At 41.7% G+C, this 21803-nt stretch overlaps 1 protein-coding gene across 1 annotated transcript in view; it reads right to left on the bottom strand.

The window, feature by feature from the left end:
* Positions 1-21803, bottom strand: part of ttn.2 (titin, tandem duplicate 2) — a 217622-nt gene that overhangs the window by 149879 nt on the left and 45940 nt on the right. The window contains 30 exon segments of the mRNA XM_063497648.1: positions 83-193; positions 351-638; positions 1037-1327; positions 1462-1749; positions 2165-2452; positions 2546-2824; positions 3458-3739; positions 4090-4368; positions 9258-9545; positions 9799-10077; positions 10179-10460; positions 10577-10855; positions 12554-12835; positions 13161-13439; positions 13528-13815; positions 13903-14181; positions 14262-14540; positions 14629-14907; positions 15133-15414; positions 15705-15983; positions 16082-16369; positions 16463-16741; positions 18628-18906; positions 19075-19353; positions 19443-19724; positions 19841-20119; positions 20222-20509; positions 20736-21014; positions 21109-21390; positions 21473-21751. Coding sequence (XP_063353718.1) covers positions 83-193; positions 351-638; positions 1037-1327; positions 1462-1749; positions 2165-2452; positions 2546-2824; positions 3458-3739; positions 4090-4368; positions 9258-9545; positions 9799-10077; positions 10179-10460; positions 10577-10855; positions 12554-12835; positions 13161-13439; positions 13528-13815; positions 13903-14181; positions 14262-14540; positions 14629-14907; positions 15133-15414; positions 15705-15983; positions 16082-16369; positions 16463-16741; positions 18628-18906; positions 19075-19353; positions 19443-19724; positions 19841-20119; positions 20222-20509; positions 20736-21014; positions 21109-21390; positions 21473-21751 — 8295 coding nt within the window.

Genomic DNA, 21803 nt, shown 5'->3' with positions numbered 1-21803 from the left:
CAACAGGTAGAGGAGTTAGATCAGAAATGCCTACGTTTTTACATATTTGGATTGTGCATTGTGCAAATGTTGAGACCCTCACTCTCGGTAACGTGTGCAGTTTTAGGCTCTTCAATGAAGAACAGATTGTCCATTTTTTTGGATGGAGAAGCTGCTGGAGCTTCAGCAGGAGACAGAGCTGCTCCAGGTTTCTCTGCAAGATGACAAACTACAAATGAAAGATTCTCAAAAGCAACAAAAATCTCAATTTTTCAACTTTTGAGAAATAAAAACAATTACAAATAAACAAAATCTCAGAGTACAGTTCTCAGGTGATATTTGATTTAACCTTTTTTTTTTCTTTTTTTCACCTTTGACAGTGACTTTGGCTTTGCAGAATTCGCTGCCAGCCTCATTGGTAGCCTTGCAGAGGTAGTCACCAGCATTGAGTTTAGAGACTGTGCTGATCTCCAGACATGCTGTGCCATCAGAAAAGCTGATTCTAGTGCTGCTGGATGGTGTCAACTCCTTCCTGTCCTTCATCCACTGGATCTTCAGAGGGGAAGATCCACAGACATGGCACCTGAGAATTAGCTTCTCGCCCTCATCCACAGTTGCTGGTTTGAGAGGTACGTCAAACACTGGGGGCTTCTTGGCCTCTGAAAGAGAGATAAGCCAGTCTGATTTAGCTGACTGTACTGCTGTCAGTGCTCAGATTCATGAACTATGTAAGCACATCTGAAGACCTTTAAACAAAGACTTAGACTTTTTGTCAAAATGACAAAAGCTTCAAAGTAAATTCGAATAACAGGGTTAAAAAGCAAATATACATGAGGAGAAAAAGTCTGACCTGAAGCCTTCATTAGTTAACAATTTATGCAAGATGTTTAACCAACAGTCCAAATCATCAAAGATTATAACAACGGAATAAAGAAAACCAGAGACTTCGATAAACATACCAAACCACTAAATAAGCTACGTCATTTTTCAATCATTCCTGCTAGCTGTCCAACATTCTTTGAGCATCAATTACGCTTCGACTTTAAATCAAACATACCTGAGATGCCAACAGTGACATCACAGGAGGCTTTCCCAGCTTCATTAGAGGCCTGGCACGAGTACCTTCCGCTGTCAATCACTTGGCTGTTCTTAATGCACAGCACTGCCACATTACTCTTAAAGCTGATGTCATACTTGTCAGAACTCTGTATCTCCATGTCATCTTTGAACCAGCTGACTGACATGGGCTGCGACCCGGAGACTCGGCCCTCAATCTTCACCAGTTTGCCCTCCATGTCCTCGATGTGCTCTGAGGGCTTTTTGGTGAACACTGGAGGATTTTTGCGCTCTGAAATCAAGAGAAGAAAGTAAGAATGGTCAGAAGGGGAGCAGCTTTCAAAGACAAAAAAATGTCCTTCGAGAGACGTGAGTGCTTTAGAAGAGAGAGCCGAGATGGCATGAGTGTGCCCCAGGTTCAAATACCTTTGACAGTGATATCAGAGGAACAAGAGTCCTTCCCCATGTCATTAGAGGCGTGGCAGAAGTATCTCCCTGTATCTGATTTATCTGCCTTCAGAATGGTCAGGTGAGGTGTATTATCCGCACAGCTAATCTTATAATTCCCCCCAGAGCGAATATCTTTGTGGTCTTTGGACCAAGTGACTTTAATGGGGGCAGAACCAGTCATGTGACATTCCAGCTCAATGCTGTCACCCACTGTCACCTCCTGTAGTGACAACTTCCTGTCAAATACCGGAGGGTATCTGGGTTCTGCAGAGTGGCGAATGAATGAAAGGAAGATAAAAGAACAAATCTTTAGATGGACACGATTAAACAGTTTGGGGCCTTAAACAGCCCAGCACCATCTGACCAAAGCGCTGTCAAAAATAATAAACAAAAGACATTTACCACTTTTAGAACGTCTAGAACGTGAAAGAGAAAGGTGGTTAAGTAGAACAGAGCGTGGCATTTTCAGAAACGTGAGGAGCAGTGACCAGAAGTCATGAGGTCTCCTAACACGTTGAGAAATTCACAGTTTCACAATAAATAGAAGACTCGTTTTTGTCTAAAGTCAGAATCAGTAGGTGATGGTGAGATATCTAAACGTTGCATTGTTTGCTTCATAAGCATCCAGTATTAATTAGATTAGAATCATGAATCAACCATCCAGTCATGCGTCACACACCTTGCAGAGTGAGCTTGGCTCTGCATGAAGCTGAGCCCACACTGTTGGTGGCCACGCAGGTGTACTCCCCAGAGTGCCTCATCTCACTGTTGTTGATCTGCAGAACAGCTGTGTTATCATCATACAGCATGGAGAACTCCTCCCCCTGACTCAGAGGTTTGCCGTCTTTCAGCCAGGACACCTCGATGGGCAATGAGCCAGCCACGCGGCACTCAAAGCGCACTGGCTGGCCCTCAGTTTGCTGTAGGCTGGTGATCTTCTTTGGGAATGATGGTGGCGTTTTAGCTTCTGGAAAAGATAAACACATGGCAGACATTAGTCTGAAAAGCCAGTGATTTTTACAAAGGTGTAAATGCAGTACTCTGGAAAACTAGGTTTTACCTAGCACATTGAGTCTGCAGTTGGAGGAAGCAGAGCCAATCCTGTTCTCTGCCTTGCAGGTGTACTCTCCGATATCAGACTTGGTGGCTTTACTTAGCTTCAAACAGGCAACACCCTTTGTGTACTCCAGCTTGCAGGTGGGGCTAGACCTGACTTTGCCATCAGCCTTGAACCAGGACACCTTGATCTCAGGTGTGCCTGCAACCTGACATTTCAGACAGACAGCATCTCCAGCTGTCACCTCCATGGGCTCCAGTGACTCAGTAAAATATGGTGGCTCTGTGTGTGCAAACGCCAGAAAACATAGGGACACACTTTAAATTAAATCAGATCTGCAGGCTTTGGGACAGCTACACATATAATAAGTCTTGCTTTGAGTGTAGTTGTATGTATTATTGCTTATAGATTAACCTATCAGGCTTTTCCTCATCATATAGTCTTATATGCAATTTTACTGATTAAAAGTGGGCAACTTCTCAGATTCAAAAATGTGTAACATCCATAATGCAAAACCTCTGGCTTCTGTATGTTTGAGGTTTCCATATTTTTATACCTTTGCAATGTGCTGATATCAGTTTGTTACTTATTACTGCAGGTTTACAACCACTGCACACTGCTTCTAAGTAGAGTCTCCTAATTTGCCTAATCAGAAGGAAAGATTTTGTTAAGGTGGTCGGCTCTGAAGAGAGTATAAAGTTTGACTCTGAGAAAATTCAATTAATATAATCGATTATTACCTAATAAGAGGCATTTTTCAATCTTTTAACTATTCAGTTTGTGTTGCTCTTTCTATCTAACATTCACACACATTTGTACTCTGGTGGATGCATCGGACGCTTGCCCAAGAATATTTTGCACGAACAAATCAACAAATGAACCCAAACAGAATGGGCTCAGTGATCTTGTACTAACCGAGGATAGAAACCACTGCCTCACACGTGTCTTTCCCAGCATCGTTGCACACTTGGCAGCAGTATTTTCCTGCAGCCTCCTTGTCATCAGTGCTGAGACACTCTAAGATACAGGAGCTTTCTGTTGTGGTAATGTTGTATTTGTATGAAGCAAAGATCTGCTGGCCATCTTTGTACCAGCTCACAGTGATCATGGGGGTGCCCGTGTATGTACACTCCAGAGTTAATGGTTTGCCCTTCTCAACTGATATGTCCTTCAGCTTCTTTGAGAAAGTTGCTGGCTCTGAAAAACACAACCAGATATGTTATTAAAATGATTGCGTTAGAAGAAATTTATAGACAAGAAAAACCTAAAGTCGATTACATTTAACTAATTAATGTTGCTAACAGAAAGGTGTGTGGTGCCACTGAAAAGATATTTGCCCCTTTCCTGATCTTAAAATATCTGTCACACTTACGTGTTTTAATATTAGACAAAGGTACCCTTAAGAGGAAAAGAGTTACCCAAACCTACCTTTCCTGTGTGAAAAAGGAATTGACCCCACTTGTTAAACCATGAATTACCTGTGATTAACCACATTTTTAAAAAATATATTTTTTAGTGAAATAAGAAATAAGTTCTTTCTGGCCAACCTTTGACAGTGAGATTCACTGGATAGCTTTCTTTTCCTGCGTCATTAATGATCTGACAGGTGTACTCTCCAGCATTAGATTTGTCCACGTTGTAAAGCTCTAATAGAACTTTGTTATCATCCAGGGAGAAATCGTAGCCATGTCCAGCTACGAGCTCTTTCGTCCCTCTGAACCACTTGAGTTTGAGAGGGGCACTGCCTTTCACCATGGCTGAGAACGTCACGTTAGAGCCTGGCATGGCCTCCACTGGCTGCGGTGGCACCACAAAAGTTGGAGGTTCTGGGTCCAAACAGAAATATCAAACATTTCTATCAGACATAGAATTGTCAGGGCAATAACAGAACGGGCTAAAAAGAAGAAGCTGCAATACTAACAAATAGAGAGCATAGCATCAGGGAAAGCTAAACGATATGATGACTGCATTACAATCTGAATTCTTGCCAAAAGCTGTGATTTTTGCCTCAGTGAATGATAAATGATTCTGATTCTATCTTAACTGTTTAATAAAGGTATTGGGGGCAGGAGGTGGGGCCCGTCACATGTGTAGGCACCACAGAGGAACCAACACAGGTGGTCTCCTGTGGGGTGCTTGTATGTTTTCCCAACCTGGTTGGTACAGTGGTCCAGACAAGTCAAACACCTTGCAACCAAAGAAAACATCAGCAAGTAGAAAACTGCAAAAATAATGTTCACGGTGGAATAAAACAAAACCTCACAAACACAATAGTGATTTAAAGGAGACAATAATGTGACGGAACAGCTCAGAAGGTGACTGATAGCAAATATGTATCTACAGGACTACATGAATCATATGTTGAGCACACACATTACTCCAACACTTCTTTCAATCCACAGCTGTTCTCTCATATTATTGTCTCGCCTAAATAATTTTTAATTTAATTATATTTCCGTTTGTTTTGTGTGCTTTTGCTGCAATTGTCTATTTGCTGGTGTTTTCTTAGGCTGCAGTGCATTTGACCCTTCAGAGCCACTGGGAGTGGGGTCTGCAAGTACTGAACACTATATTTTAGGGTCTTTACCTTACAATGTAAAGCGCCTTGAGGCAAATGTTGTTATAATTTGGTGCTTTATGAATAAATAAAATTTTATTGAATTCCGTTATTGTGAATTTTGATATAAAACACCACCTGTTAAGCCTGAAACAGTTTTCTAACATTTCCTCAACAATACAGTCAAAATCCAAGAATATATCAGATGCATTCTGCATAAATATTGATTTTTACAAATTTTAAATCCCTGTTAGATATCAGTCCACTATTTTAACACATTTTTTATGATTAGTCTGTCAGGATGTAAGTACAAAGACAGTAATCAAAGAACATTGTCACTTTAGATTTGATTTGTGATCAATGTTCCCTCTAATTTTTCATGTGTCTGAGCGAACACACAAACTCCCTGAGCGGTCCCTTGGACCACTGTGAGCAACAGCAGACGTGTGCACTGTGGTCACGCCAGCATCGAATCCATCCAAGTTACATGGTTTATTAAAATAATCAAATTACAGCATTTAGATTTATGTTAGACTACTTTTAATTAATTGCTTTAGCCCACTTACAATGAAAATTTTAAAGAAAATCTTGTTCATGACCTGTGTAGTATGTTAACACTATTGGAAGTAAAAATAACTTGAACTCCAATTTTGAAAACACAACTGTCTTTTTTTTTTCTTTTCTTTTTTTTTAAATAAAGCTCTGACTTGTATTATGAGTATGAGTCTGTGGTCTGGGAGAGACTCCTGTAACTCTCTGTCTGCAAAATACAGTAAATAATGACCAATGTTGGGCAATTAATTATATAGTTACTTCTTCAAAAAAGTAACTGAGTTTTGCAAACAACAAAGTTTTTTGCAGCTGTTTACCTAAAAATGTAGCCAAGGCGTTTTTTTAAATAAACATTTCAAACTATTTACAGAACAATCAGGTGTTCTGCATCAAATTTGATGCCACACAAATTATTTGTGCCACTCCAAAAAATAATTTCTGTCCACTGTGAGATAAAGGAGAACATCACAAGCCTGGTACCTGCAGGCCTGACAACAGGAGATGTATCACTCCTGTAACACCTGTAACATTCAGTAGTCGCCTCATTGCTCTGACACACACACAAAACTATTGACTACACTACACACTAACTACACAAGATTTGCGCTAAACGTCGCAAATCTCTCACATCTCAAAACACCGCCGTCACTCCTAAAACTTCCCCCTTCCTAAACAACTAAAGGGGTGGGGTGTTTTTGCTCACAGGCGGAGAGTGCTTTCGAGCGTTTTCCTTATAAAACGCCGTTTTTACCATTTCTTCCCGCAGTAAATATAAACAACGATAGTATTCAGGAAGAAAACCAAACATTGCATATATTTTTTATCATAACTCTGGTTTTACGTGGCCTATCAACACAATTTAAAAACTGGTATAAAGTCCACACTTTTTCCGTTAATGGTTCCGTCTGTCCTGCTCACATCTCCAATGGTTGTACACGTAATGACTTCACTCCACATCAGCCACGTCGCTTTGCTAGCTAAAACACCGGTGTCGGCACATAAGGACGCTGTCATAGCCTGTCAACTACGTTGATTAGCTGTGTATATACGAATGTGAATCGCATCATTGGCTGGACTATGGGATAAGGTGGCATCGTCAGTGTTGGGGAGTAACGGAATACATGTACCGCCGTTACGTATTTAAAATACAAAATATGAGTAACTGTATTCCGTTACAGTTACCGTTTAAAAAGGTGGTATTTAGAATACAGTTACTTTGTTGAAATAAATGGATTACACGGCGGTATTTTCCTGTTTCATATTGTCCCAGGTCAGGACTGTTTGGGTTTTGTTTGTTCTGTTGTTCTGTTGTTCCAGGCGGCAGCGTTACGGTTGCCATGGTTACAGGGCGACGCGCTCTCTCTGCGACTGTGTGTTTCCTGGGTGAGAGAGCACCTTTTTGTTGTTGTTGTTGTTGTTGTGCTAAGCTAATAGGCAGAATGCTACAGGCATAGCCCTAAAGAATGTAGCTTCATGGCCAGTGTAGTCCGTGCTGCAGGGAGAATGGACTGCCATACCCGTTATGTGTCTGTGAGCGCGAGGAGGGAGAAAAAGGAGAGTGGAAAAGTACGAGTTGTCATCGAGCAGAAATGGGAGCTGGAAGCATGTAAATATAATAATAATCACTGCAGCCAAAAAGAGTGCCTGACGAGCCCAGTTGTAAGTAAGCTATTAAGACTCGACTGTACACCGTGTTCGTGTTTTCCTCCGAAACAGTAAGTTCCGTTGGAGCAGCCTTTCAACGCCTCTCTCTGTCTCTCGCTAGTAAACTTGACTCAGACAACAAAGTAAAGCTATTTTTCGGCTACAAGCCCGACACAAACCCGACGTATTAGCCAGAGGTCCCTTTACTATGGTTAGGAGCCGTAATAGTAATAAATCACACAGCAATAGTACATTCATGTAGTTGTAAAAAGCATGATAATATATTAAGTAATCCAAAGTATTCAGAATACTCTCATTGAGTAACGTAACGGAATACGTTACAAAATACATTTTGGGGCATGTATTCTGTAATCTGTAGTGGAATACATTTTAAAAGTAACCTTCCCAACACTGAGCATCGTTCTAATCCTATACGGGAGCAGCCAGTCACTTACTGACTAACCGTGCGTTCACACCGAACGTGATAGGCGCGAGCGAAAACGCCCCAAACGCCCCTAATTTGACACGTGCACATTCGCACCTCAACGCGTGTCCAAGAAAAATCCATCGCGCCGCAAAATTGCATCTTTTAACGCGCGTGAACCGGAAATGTGGGAGGAATGTGGGAGGAAGTTGTGCCAGATGTGTTGTGCTGCAGATGTCCTCTGAATAAACACATTATCTTGTTAGCGGAAAGGTATTTGTACATCAGTGGGAAAATAACGGGACAGTAGGCGGGCTTGCTAGCTTTTGCGCGGCTTCATCGGGTCAGTCTGAAAATTAAAAAGAAGAATGAATGAACTTACCAGGTTGCCCAATCTCCTCACTTATGTGCCTCCAAGCTAGGTCCTTTTTATTCCTGTCTCGGTAGAAGTAGCAGCTAGCATCATATAGCTCTGGATGATTAGCCACGGCACTGATGAGCTTTTCCTCCATACTGAATGACGAATGAAGGGCTTTGGCTGGATCTGCCCCTTTGACCTAGTTACAGCCACGTCACCAGGCTCCTGATTGGTTGTCGCGGCGCGATTTGACGCCGGAGTTCAGATTTTCCAACTCGAGCGGTTGGCGCGATACGCGCGTGTGCACAAAATGCAACACAGAATCTGACACGCGTAGTTTTCTTCGTGTGTCTACCTTGCTCACGGGCAGGGTAGACACACGCTGATCCGCGTTTCAGGCGTTTTGGCGACGCAAATCTGCTTCCGCATGTTCGCCGGACGTGCAATCGCGTGTCATCACGCTCTTTCCATTGACTTTACATGTGCACCTGACGCTCTGGCCGCCTCTATCGCGTTCGGTGTGAACGCACGGTAACACTGCCAAACAGAATTGTTAAAGTATTAATTTTAATTTCAATTCAGGTTCGATTTTTTTGGTGCGCAACGCAGATTTTCTGTGCGCAGAGACCGTGCCAGCAGTGCGCAATTGCGCACGCGCGCAGCTTAGTAGGAACATTGTTTGTGATGTTGCAGAGCTCTGTGTGCATGCTCTGCTGAGAACAGACACAGATGGTTTTGTGCATGGACTGTAGGATTTATTTGTCACAGAACTGTTTTTCATTGTAAATGGCCTGTATTTGTATAGCGCTTTACTTAGTCCCTGTGGATCCCAAAGCGCTTTACACTACATTCAGTCATCCACACATTCACACACTGGTGATGGCAAGCTACATTGTAGCCACAGCTGCCCTGGGGCGCACTGACAGAGGCGAGGCTCCCGGACACTGGCCCTTTGACCACCACCAGTAGGCAACGGGTGAAGTGTCTTGCCCAAGGACACAACGACCGAGACTGTCGGAGCCGGGGCTCGAACTGGCAACCTTCCGATTACAAGACAAACTGCCAACTCTTGAGCCACGATCGCCACGTTGTCCCTTTTCACTGAATTAGTTGGAGGCAGCTCAGAGAAACGGGTGCTGAAACACTTCTTTGACTGGGATGCTGGGATTGGGATACTGACCTCGAACAACCAGGAAGGCTGTAGTTTCTGTGGTTCCCGCCTTGTTGACAGCCTTACATTTATACGCTCCAGAGTCAGCCAGCTTCAGTGTGAGCACCCTTAGTGTACAGTTGTTGTCACTGAATGAAATCTCATAATTTGGCCCACTCTTTATCTCCTCGTCATTGTGGTACCATGAGATGGTAAAAGGAGATGAGCCTGACACTTTGCACTCCATTTCTAAAGGTTTTCCAACAACAGTGGTACAGTCTTTCAGTTTCCGTGAGAATGTTGGAGGAATCGTCTTATCTGTTTCAGAGGGAAACAAACAATGCTGTTAAAGAGTATCCATTTGTCAAGAAAAGTACCGTATTTTTTGGACTATAAGGCGCACTTAAAATCCTTTAATTTTCTCCAAAATCGACAGTGCGCCTTATAGTCCGAAAAATACGATACTAGGGTAAAAGTCCTTTCAATGAATCCTCTTCCCACATGTCAGTGGGGTAATGGGTGAACACACTGATCAGCATCTTCCAGCTCAAGGTACGAAGACGTTACCTACCTAAAACAGTGAGATTGATTTTACTCAGGTCCTTCCCAACTTCATTCATAATCTCAAATGTGTATTCTCCAGAGTCAACTTTCTCAGCAGACAGCACATTCAGGCTGGAAATCATCCGGGAAAATGAGATTTTGTATTTTCTCCCAGAAGCCAGCTCAGCACCATCTTTGAACCACTTGGGTATGAGCTCTGGGGTTCCACACACTTTGACCTCCAGGGCAGCCATATCACCTGCCGTCACACTCAGAGCATCGGGCTTGTCCACTATTTTAGCAGGCTCTGGAGTCAACAGAGAGGGAGCAGAAAATACTTAAAGTCACACATTCAGGCTGCAGGTAGAAAAACAAAACAGAAAGAGAGAGAATTATATGATTACAAACCTAGAACAGTCAAGTTAGCGAAACACTCCACACTCCCAGCATCGTTTCTGAGTTGGCAGGTATATTTGCCTGCCGTAGTTGCATCAGCGTTAAAGATTTTAACTGCCACCTGGTTGTTTTCATAGGTGATTTTCCTGTTGTCACTGTCCCTGAGAATGTGATCCTTGTCTTGAACCCAGGACACAGTAATGGGTTCAGAGCCTTTAACAGTGGCCACAAGGGTCACCTCCCCTCCCAGTATCACTGTCATGTTTGACAGTCTCTTCACAAATGATGGTGGCTCTGAAGAGAGGAGAAAAACAGTGCAAAAGGCAAAGTCAGCAAGGTGACAAAGTCATTTGAAGATCTAATTTTATTTTATATTATTTTAATTTAATGCTATCGCGATTTCTACTGACCTCTGAGTTTAATTGATGTCTGGCAGGTATCGCTTCCTACACTGTTTGACACTTTGCACTCGTATTCGCCGGCGTCTGAGGGCTCTATTCCAATGACATGCAGTGTGGCTGAGCTGCCCTCGCTCACCAGCTTAAACTTCCTGCTCTCCATGAGAGGTTTCCTGTCTTTAAACCAGGTGATCTGGAATGGAGCTGTACCACTCATCTCGCAGTACAAACTTACGTCCTTACCCTTCAGCCCTTCAACAGGCTGGGGTATTTTGACAAAAGATGGGGGGTCTATAGAAAGATGATGGAACCGTTAAAGAGGAATACACGAGGAAAACAATAAATATCTAGATCTTAAAACTGAAACCCATAACTGTTGAATGAAGCTCAAAGCTGGCAGTGTTGAAAACGTTACTATAGATTAACGGGTGGAATTTTTGTAAGAACATTAGGTCTTAGAAAAGATTGTGTATTTAATGTGGAAATTTTATGGAACAATTTGTCATGGTCCGTCAGTCCTCGCTGGTCGAACTGCTTTTAATGTTATGTCATTTGTGTGGTTTGTTTTTAGTCCCCTGTTTCCCTCTGTGTGCGTTTGTGTGTGTGGCCAGTGTGCCGGTTCTCGGGGAACACCAGGCTTGTGGCGTTCCCGGGCTAAGAACAGCAATCAGGATCCATCTGCTGCCAGTGATCCTCATCAACCGTCTGCTATTTAACAGTGTGGCTGGGCTTCGATCAACACTCGATCGCTGAGTGGCAAAGTTAGCACAAGCCCGGCTCGCGGAAACTGAAAGCTGTCTCAGGCCATCGTCTGGTGAAAACGTTTACTAAATCGTTACGTCTTCATTTGTCAGGTAACCACGGGAATTTTGGAAATCGCACTGTTTTGAACACTTTTTGCTTCTCACTGTTTATTTTAACACTGTAAATAAATTCACAGTCGCTACCAGGAAAGTCCTGAGTTTGGGTCATGTTCCTAGCCAAACACACAAAATTGGAATGTGGAATTTTGCTGGGGTCTTAGAATTTGTTGGAACTGCAATTAGAATAGCAGATCTCTAAGAAATGTGGAAAATTAAGTTGGAAGTTGTAGTGACAGCAAATCCGTAATTTAAGCGTGGTTTAAGTTCAGTGAAAATTTTGGAATTGTTGAAATTTGTTACGGAACTTGGAATTTTTCTAAACTGGTGTGGAATTTTGGGGAAAGTGAATTTGAACTATGATGCAGATGAGCTGTTAGAGTTGTAAACACATATTTGGTATGCTGCTGTGCAATCTGCTGGAAATACATCTGAGACTGTGTCATTTTTGTTCTATCGTGAATAAAATAAGGGCTTGTATGAACTACTGCATTCTGTTTTTATTGACACAGTGTCTCATCTTTGTTGGAACTGGGGTCGGATTTTAGAAATGTACCTTCAATATGTTTTTATACCAAAACGGTTGCTCTAAGTACAAATGGACACAATTGTAAGACTATTGAGATGTGTAGAGATGTTATGTTATCTTGCACTGCAGCTAAGATCATGGAATCATAGAAATGTATCAGAAACTACAACAGACAAGCCAGCACGTTTGTGGAATAAAACCTATTTGTTGAACTACAGACAGGATGGTGAATTCCTTTAGAGTTGTAGAAGTTCAAACATATGTTGCTGGAGCTATAGGTAGAATGGCTTAGATTTTAACAAAGAGCATTACAGTTAACTTAAACGGTTCCATCTCGGTAAGCGTGAAGCGTTATGTAAAATGTATTGGCTCAAGTGAAATGATCTGTTTTGACTTGCAGATTAACATTTTTCAGCAGTACAAGAAAGGGAAAAGCCTCAGATGACCCTCGGCCATACTGGATTGTTAAATAAAGTAGTGCAATCAGTTATGGATACCAGCTTTAAGCAGTGGAACACAGCTATATAACCCACCAATACACTGAACAGCCACTGAGATCAGAATAATAAAATATATTTCAGAAGTCCATGGGATGCTAACCTTTAATGGTAAGTGTAGTGCTGCAGCTCACACTGCCAGCATCATTCTGAGCCTCACAGGTGTAAACTCCATCATCCTCAAAACTAGTGGAGACCAGTTCTAGCACTGCTACTGAGTCAACAAACGACATCCTGTAGTTGCCACCGTCTGTGACTTTGGTGTCGTTTTTGTACCAGGTAATTTTCAGAGGGACTGTGCCACTGACTTTGCACTCCAGGCGGAGTGACTCACCCTGCTTCAAAAACTTATTGGCAGGGAGTTTCAGCAGAAATTCAGGTGGTTCTGGAAAGCCAAAACACAGATATGTTATCAGCTGGAGGCATGAGGAAACACTCACCATTTAACATGGTTAAGATGGGCAGGAGGTGAGCAGATGAGATAAGCCAACAATGATGGGTTAGAAGGAAAAGCAAAATGGCTGTGTGAATGCCATACAAATGCTAAATATATTGCTTCATAGAAAATGCAGCAGTGGAAAAGCTGTACATAATAAACAAAATGCTGCAAAGCTACACAAAATGTAAGAGAAGGATTGGGTTTTGCCAGCGATGAAGAAATGAGATAAATACATCTCTGCAAGAATTGATTTAAAAGATGTAAATCCAACCTTTTACTGTCAGGTTTGCACTACAGTGTACGGAGCCAGCATCATTGCTGACTTGGCAAGAGTAGACTCCACTCTGTGTGACGCCCACTGAATAGAGCTCTAAGAAACAGGACAGCCCATCAAGCCCTATTAAACAAGTAGGCCCAGTCATAAGCTCTGTGTCATCCTTAAACCATTTGACTGTGAAGGGAGGAGTTCCCTTAAAAGTGCCTTTGAAGCGTGCAGTGGCTTTGGGTAGAGCTGTCTGCGACTCGGGCACTGTCACAAAGCTTGGAGGTTCTGAACACAAGATGAACAAGGTTAAAGATGTACTCACCTTTGGTTTAGGATCATATGACCAATCATGTTTAAAAAAGCAGTGTCTAACCTTTGACCACGATGGACCCACTGCATTCACAGCTTCCTGCTGCGTTAGTCAGTTTGCAAGAGTATAACCCTGCGTCAGATCTCTCTAGCTGTTCAATTTCAATGGACACAGAGTTGTCCTGCTGAATGAGCTTGTGCTTTAGACCACTAGAGATTTTGGTTCCATCTTTCTTCCATTCCACAGAGATGGGGAGAGAACCAGATATTTTGCAACATATCTGAACAAAGGACCCCAATATCTCGTGCATGTCTACCAGGGGTTTGATGAAGCTTGGTGCAATTACTTGCTCTGTTGCCAAGAGAACACCAAGACACAAGTTAGACTTTGCGAACATATTATTATGTATAGCAGCAGCAGTGTGTTTTTGAAACTAACCTAATACAATTAGCTTGACTTTGCAGGTGCAGCTACTGATGTAGTTTACCACCTCAAAGACATACTCTCCTTCATCCTCTTTCTGCGCAGCCTGAATCTTTAAGCTGCTGATATTGTTCTCAAAGATCAGCTTGTGCTGCCTGATGGACTTGAGCTCCCTGCCATCTTTCATCCATTTCACCCTGAGTTCAGGGGAGCCTGTAACCTTACAGTCCAGACTGACTGGATCTCCAACTGTAACCTTTACCACCTCAGGTTTCTCTGTGATCTGCGGAGGCACTAAAATCCCAAGCAAAGTCAACAATTCAGAATGTTTCTGAGCCAGAGTGTAAAAAGATTTTATAGCTGCAACTAGTTACCTTGCACTGTGAGGGTGGCAAAACACTTATCCTGCCCAGCCTCATTTACCACCTGGCAGGTGTATTTGCCACTGTGTATCGCCTCACAGGCAGGGATCCGGAGTGTAGCCACATTGCTTTCAAATGTTCTCTGAATCTTTGGATCCTCCAGTATCCAATTCTCATCTTTTTTCCACTGTACAGAGATGATGGGAGAGCCTTTCACAATGCACTGAAACTCTGCCATTTTACCCAGAACAGTAGCAGTGTTCTCAATTGTCTTGATGAATGTTGGTGGTTCTATTAGAAAAGAATGAAACATTAAAGTAAGTTTAAAGACCTCACCTCAAATGAAAATATGCAGAATTATTCTTCTGCTTAGACCAACCTTTGAGGCTTAGTGTAGTCTTACAAGTACAGCTTTCCACCTCGTTAGCAACAGTGCATTGATATTCACCAATATCTACAGCATCACATTTGTGCACTTCAAGACACACAGTGTCATTTAACTGAGAGAAGGCATGTTTAGCACTGGGTTTGAGCTCCTTTCCATCTTTGTGCCATGTTATCTCAAAGGGACCCGTCCCAGCAACTTGACACTCTAAAATGGCAGTGGAGCCCTTCACAACATCAGCTCGAGCCAGTTCTCTAATAAATGATGGCGGTTCTGAAATGAGGGAGAGCAAACGGTCATGTACCTATTCTACTCCAGCAAGTATTTCTTGCTGGTCCAGAGGTTCAGTTCATATAGGTAAAAATATTGGATAGCCCTGTTTTATGTTTAACTTAAATCAGATCAGTCTAGCTCTTTGTTTGAGGGAAACCACTGCTTTGAATTCAATGCTCTTGTAATTCTAGCACAATGAACATCATGTACTTTGATTCAACACACCTTTGACCTTCAGCTCCATGCTGCAGCTCTCACTGCCAGCTTCATTACGAGCTTCGCAGTAGTAAAGCCCACTATGTTTAACCTCAGCCCCACAGACTTCCAGTGTTGCCACAGAGTTGACAAAGGCCATCTTATAGTGATCAGTGGGGCTGATTTCAGAGCCTTCTTTGAACCAGTAGATGTCAATCTCAGGTGTGCCGGTCACCTGGCACTCAAAAACCTTACTCTGACCAGGACAAACTACAGACACACGGGCTGGGATCTGTGTAAACTTTGGAGGCACTAAGGAATAAAAGAGAGTGACTGATAAACCATCAGATGAACAACATGGGGGACACATTCACAAAGTGTATGTTTCCATCCAAGTGTTGATAACATTTTAAGCAAACTCATAGCAAGTTTTGGGAACTTGCAAGGGGGGTATTTTGGAAAATTTAGGTACGAATTATCAGTCGAAAGTGGAGATTTCATGTGAATCAAAGGGAAAAAGTCAAATATAATGTGAGAAAAATGGCTCCAACAGATGGCTGGAGGCATACTTGGCAACTCAGTTTCACATAAAGATTAGTAACCTTTGACAAAGAGTGTTGCTTGGCATGAAGCGGAGCCAACATTGTTCTGTATTTGGCAGACATAGTCTCCAGAGTCTGTGGTTTTTGCAAAGAAGAGTTCCAGTGTGCTCGAGGTGTTATCTTTGATCACTGACCAGTCAGCACTGGACAGCATCTCTTTATTGCTTTTAAACCATTTGGTGGTGAGTGGTGGTGTGCCAGAGAACAGTACACTAAATTGGACTTTTGAGCCAGGCAAAACATTTATGGATTCAGGTTTTTCAAGAATGCATGGGGATTCTGAAAGACAGAGACAAAGCAATTCTGGGTAAAAATGCTTCTAACTATATTTCTTTGTACACATCCATCTGCTCAATGGTACAAAAATATGTTCAGACCTTTCACAAATAAGACTCCAGAGCACTGGACCGTTCCGGCTTTATTTGTAGCAATGCAGGTATAATTGCCACTGTCTTTAGTGTCAAGATTGGAGATTTCTAGAAACGGAACATTTTCAAAGAATGTGCATTTGCGTTTGTCATCGGTTTGGATCTCTTTCTCATCTTTGTACCACTGTATGGTTATTGGAAGAGAACCAGACACAAGACACTCCAGATGCACAAACGATCCTTTGACACCCTCTGTCTGTTTCAGTTTTCTTGTAAAAGACGGAGGAATTATTTGATCTAACATGGACAAAAGAAAAAGGCGAGTGAGAAACAATGTTCAAAGCAAGATTAAATCAAACAAAACTACGGTGATAGACATTAAGAACAGACCGAGGATGGTGAGTGTGGCATCACACGAACTTTGTCCAACATCGTTTGAAACCTCAAAGATATATTCACCATCATCACTTTTCTGAGTTTTAATAATCTTCAACACAGAACTGGTATCTTTGCTCTGTACTTTATATCTCTGGCCTGAGGTCAGCTCCTTGCCAGCCTTTAGCCATCTGACCTTCAGGGGTTTTGTGCCTGAGAACCTGGCTTCCAGAGTAGCCGGATCCCCCTGAGTCACACTAATAGACTTTACCTCTTCTGTGATTTTTGCTGGTTCTGGGGTGTCCCCCCCAAAAAAAAAAAAAACAGTCAGCAAAGATCTTAAAGCTTCCTGTACTACAACACATCAACTACAGACCATCAACCTAAGCCTACAGAACACTAAAGATTCTACAGTTGTATTTGGTTCTTGTCAGCTTACAAGGTCACATTCATGTAATTTCAAGCATGAATGAGTTTGAAAGTCATCAATGTTTCAGTCAAATCTCATTGTCTTGGTCACCTGAGTGAAACTTCCTGCTAATATATTCAGATTTTAGAAAGCCGTGTGAAAAAAGTACACCTTCATTCTAAGGTTTCACATATCAGGACATTCTCGCTTAACTCAGTTTACTGATGTTTGCCAGCATTTGTTTATGCATAACTTTCTTAATGTCCCACCAAACTATTTATATCAGATTCATGTCTAGGGATGGGAATCAAGAGCCCAGTAGTTCATGTCCTTGAAATTGTTATTGTGCTTGCCCATCGTTTCCACTTGCGCTACAGTCAGCTGATTTCAGTTTGTGTGGCAGAGGAGGAAAATAGCAGCGCCATCTACAGCGTGGATATGGACATTACTTTTACTTTTATTGCACTAAAGGGCAGGATGGTAAAGTGGAAACTGCATCAACTGCATCGTCAGCTAAGCTAGCCAAGAACCCAGAGTGATGTTAAAACTGAGTGAATGCTGACTCCAGCCCAGAACTTCGACAGGTAACAAATGGATGAGCAGTCAGGCTTCCTGTTTCTGCTTCTACAGTAGAATCTGTGTGACAATCACTTTGAAGTCTCTGTGGGCCAAGTTTCTTTTTTGCTTTTATTGTCAGCGTTGTGTGTTCATATCTAAAGGAAAGAGCGTATGTTTGCCCTCATTAGGACAGAAATGTGTGTTGGTGTGTGGAACTTTAGCCCATTTTTTATATTGTTAACTGGCATTAATGAGACATTTCAGGTCATTTTACGAGGCAACAAGAAAGCAATGGAAAGAGTTGTTTAACGAATGACTTTCTCCGGTGAGTAATTAAGTGATATTATGTGATATTATGTGATATTATGTAATAATGTGATGTCTCTGATATGCTATTTAGTGACGAGAGCCAATGGGAGCGAAGCAAGAATCGAAGAGAATCAAATTGAAAAGTGAAGAAGATTGATAAGTGAAATTCTTATCTTCTGATTTCTGGACTTTGACTAAGCCTTTGCAACACCTTTATTTTCTTTTTCGGCCATGATGTTGTAGTTTTGCTGGTGTACTTGGGAATACTGACCCTTATTTACTAATATGTGCATGGAAATGTTCCTACTTTGTGCAAAAGGTCTACATGCAACATCACAGATGATGATATAAGTAATTTTTAATTTAAGATCATTTAAAATAAGGAATACTGTTATATGTTTAGATTAAAAGGTAAAAGCCTACATCCTTACCTTGAATATTTTATATGCTTTACATGTATTTTTTTTTAATCTAATTGTAATCCTGAGCACTTTGTGTCTTATGGTGTTTTAAAAAACTGTGACTGATGACCAATAATTACATTATAATCATTATAATAATAATTAATATTATTCAAAGTGTGACATGGACATGCTTGCAAAAGTTGCAATATGTTGCAGTAAGCTGCCATGTTTTTTTGCCAGTTTTTGTTTAGTAAGTAATGTTATGGTGTATTACGGTACGTGTAATTATTCATTTAAAGTTGTAGTTACATAATTTTAAGACCTACTAAGGGCCAGTTACATTTTTATTATGTCCAAATATGTGGACTCTTAGAATTGAAAGAGGGTGTACTTCCCATTTCACAGGACTGCAAGAAAACAGTCAAGTTTATCAACCTGTGAAGGCATACAAAGATTTTAATAAGTTTGCAAACAAAGTTGAGTTTAATATCTTAACCAACCTTTGACTGTCAACACAGCAGAGCATGTCTGGCTGCCAGCCTGATTCTGCACCTGGCAAGAGTATTTACCACAGTGACTGCTCTGTAAGTTGGTGATCTGCAGTAGCGCAGTCTTGTTCTCATATGTAATCTGAATGTTTTCAGCCTCTTTGAGCTCATGGTTGTCTTTTAGCCAGGCCACAGTTATGGGCTCAGAAACTTTCAGACTGCAAATGAGAGAAACCTCGCTGCCAGCCAATGAGCTGAGGTTCTCCAGCTTTCGAACAAATGATGGTGGTTCTGCAAAGAAAAATGTAAAAAGCTGAGCAATCTCAAGTAAATTCCTTCTGAACTAAAAGAGAACTGTGCTTGCTAAGATTTCAAAATATGATACAGATTAAAATGCAGCCTTTTGAAATGTAAGGAGAAGAGCTTACGGCAGCTAACAACAAAAGCACCTAAACTAACCTTTTAGCGTTACGTGACAATCACAGGAGGCCCTTCCCACTTCATTCTCAACACTACACTGGTACAAACCAACATCTCCTGTTTCTACTGCCAGAACCTGTACTGCTAGCAGGTCATCTTTCACAGTAATCCTGTGTCTTTTGTCGTTCCGAATCAATTTGGAGTTTTTATAAAATGACACAGTAAAAGGAGCAGAACCAGAGACTTGGCACTCTAGCATCAGCTCAGAACCTTTCACCACGTCCTTGTGCTCCAAGCTACGCAGAAACAATGGCGGTTCTACAACAAAACAACAGACATGTAATATAAATAGTTACATCACCTAAGAAAAGAAGAAGTAAAATCTTTAAAACTAACACTAAACCAACCTTTGACTATAACTGTGCAGTTGCAACGGTCACTTCCAGCCTCACTTGATGCCACACACACATAATCTCCAGTGTCCTCTACTGTACAATTAGCTATTTCTAGAGTTGCCATCAAGTCGATCAAGCTCATTGTGTATTTAGTACTGGCACTGATCTCCATTTCATCCTTGAACCATTTGAAACTGATGACTGGGCTGCCAGTTACTTTGCATTCCAGCCTGGCAGAGTCACCACTGGTGATGAGTTTGGTTGCCTCGGGTTTCCTCACAAACATGGGAGGTTCTGATAGAAGAGGTTAATATTCAGTATGAGACAGAAGAGATTTATGGTTAATATCATATCAGTGGCATAATCTGAAGTCAGGTTTATGAAGTTGCACATGATACTAAAGACTGCACCTTTCACAAAGAGGACTACTGTGCAGTCTACCTTCCCAGCATCGTTGGATACTTCGCACGTGTATTTCGAGGTATCAGTGGGCTTTACAGAGTGTAGCTCCAAAGAGCTTGAAGAGGCATCTTTTTTAATGAAATAAGTGCCCCCTGTAATTATCTCTTTTTCTTCCCTGAACCACTTCACAGTTAAAGGAGCTGTTCCAGTGAATGCTGTTCTTAAGGAAACTGTAGTTCCTGGAATAACATCCTGGTCGTGTGGTTTCACTGTGAACGCTGGGGGTTCTGGAGGCCAATAACACAAATGTACATTTTACGTTAGTATGAAATAATTCAGAGATTACACGTAAAAAAACAAATGCATAAGATAAGCCAAGCCTTCATGACCTTTCACATAGAGCGTGCCACTGGTTTCTTTAAAGCCAGCTGAGTTGGTGGCTCTGCATTTGTAAACACCAGAGTCAGCCTTTTCTAGCCGCATGATTCTCAGTATAGCAGAGCTGTCTTTGAATTCAGGCTGGAATTTGTCTCCAGAAACAATCTCCTGGTCGTCTTTGAACCAAGTCACGGTCATGGGCTGTGACCCAGACACCTTGCAATCCATGGAGACAGGATTATCAATGTTACCGTCAACTCTTTTCAGCGACTTGGTGAAAGCTGGAGGCATTATCCGATCTGGACGTTAAAGAAGAAAAATCATTTATTTGCAGTTTCACACTGACAGGAACCACTGAGCAAAATCCAAAAGCAAATAACATTGTACACAGAACATTTTAGGACTATAGCATAATGCATTTCCCAAAATGTATGAATACAATGTGTTTTCCGTGTAGATATAAACACACACAGCTAAAACAAAGATTTTAAGAAATTTCAGAAGTAGCTGAAACCAGCAGCCAACCTAAGACAGTGACTGAGCATGTGCACTGGTCTTTCCCGACTTTATTTGCCACTTCCATTTTATACTCTGAAGTATCTCCTTTTTCTGCAGTAAGAATTTTCAGGGTGGCAATATTATCCTTCAGAGTCATCTTATATTTACGGCCACTAATGAGCTCCTTCCCATCTTTAAACCACTTCACTTTGAGATCTGGGCTTCCAGAGACTGTGCACTCCAATGCGGCTGAGTCCCCTGCCGTCACACTAATGGACTCTGCAGGTTCTACAATCCTGGCAGGTTCTGGGATAAGACAGTTTTTAAGACAAAGAGTTTAGACATAAAAACCTATATTACAATATGTAAAGGCATCGCTGCATCAGAGATGCTATCTGACCTTGCACAGTCAAGATCGCTTCACACTTTTGTTGCCCAGCCTCGTTCTCCGCTTGGCATGAATACTTGCCACCATGGCTGATGGCAACTGTTGTTATCGACAAACTAGCAACACCGTTCTCAAAAACCATCTTGATATTTGGATCATCATCTCTTAGCATCTTGGAGTCTTTCATCCATTTCACAGTGATGGGAGTTGAACCCTTAATCATTCCTTGTAGTTTTACTGTATTTCCCAAGACTGCTGTAACACTCTCAACCCTTTTTGAGAAAGTTGGTGGATCTACAGAAACACATTACAAGTTAAAAATGGACAGAATTAAATCTGATTCCGCAACTGCTGTGATGGGCTTGAGTTTACTAACCTTTAAGTTTAGCCATAGCCTTAGTGGTGACTTTTCCCACATCATTTGATATGACACACTGATAATCTCCAATATCTGTAGTGTCAAATGTTTGAATCTCCAGCCTTGCTATTGAATCTTGGGAAATCAATTTATATTTCTGATCACTGGTGATGGGTTTCTTATTTTTTAACCAAGTGATTTCAAAAGGAGCTGTTCCTGTGACCTCGCACTCCAGGTGAGCAGCTGCTCCCTTCACTGCCTCTACTGTCTGCAGGTCTTTTCTAATGCACGGTGGCTCTGTGCATCATAGGTAAAGTAAATGCAGTTAATGCCAAAGTTTGTTTTTTGT

Source organism: Pelmatolapia mariae, linkage group LG16_19 (assembly GCF_036321145.2).
Source record: "Pelmatolapia mariae isolate MD_Pm_ZW linkage group LG16_19, Pm_UMD_F_2, whole genome shotgun sequence".
Classification (NCBI taxonomy): Eukaryota; Metazoa; Chordata; class Actinopteri; order Cichliformes; family Cichlidae; genus Pelmatolapia; species Pelmatolapia mariae.
The sequence above is the reverse complement of the archived record's forward strand: the minus strand, read 5'-3'. Positions and strand labels throughout refer to the sequence as shown.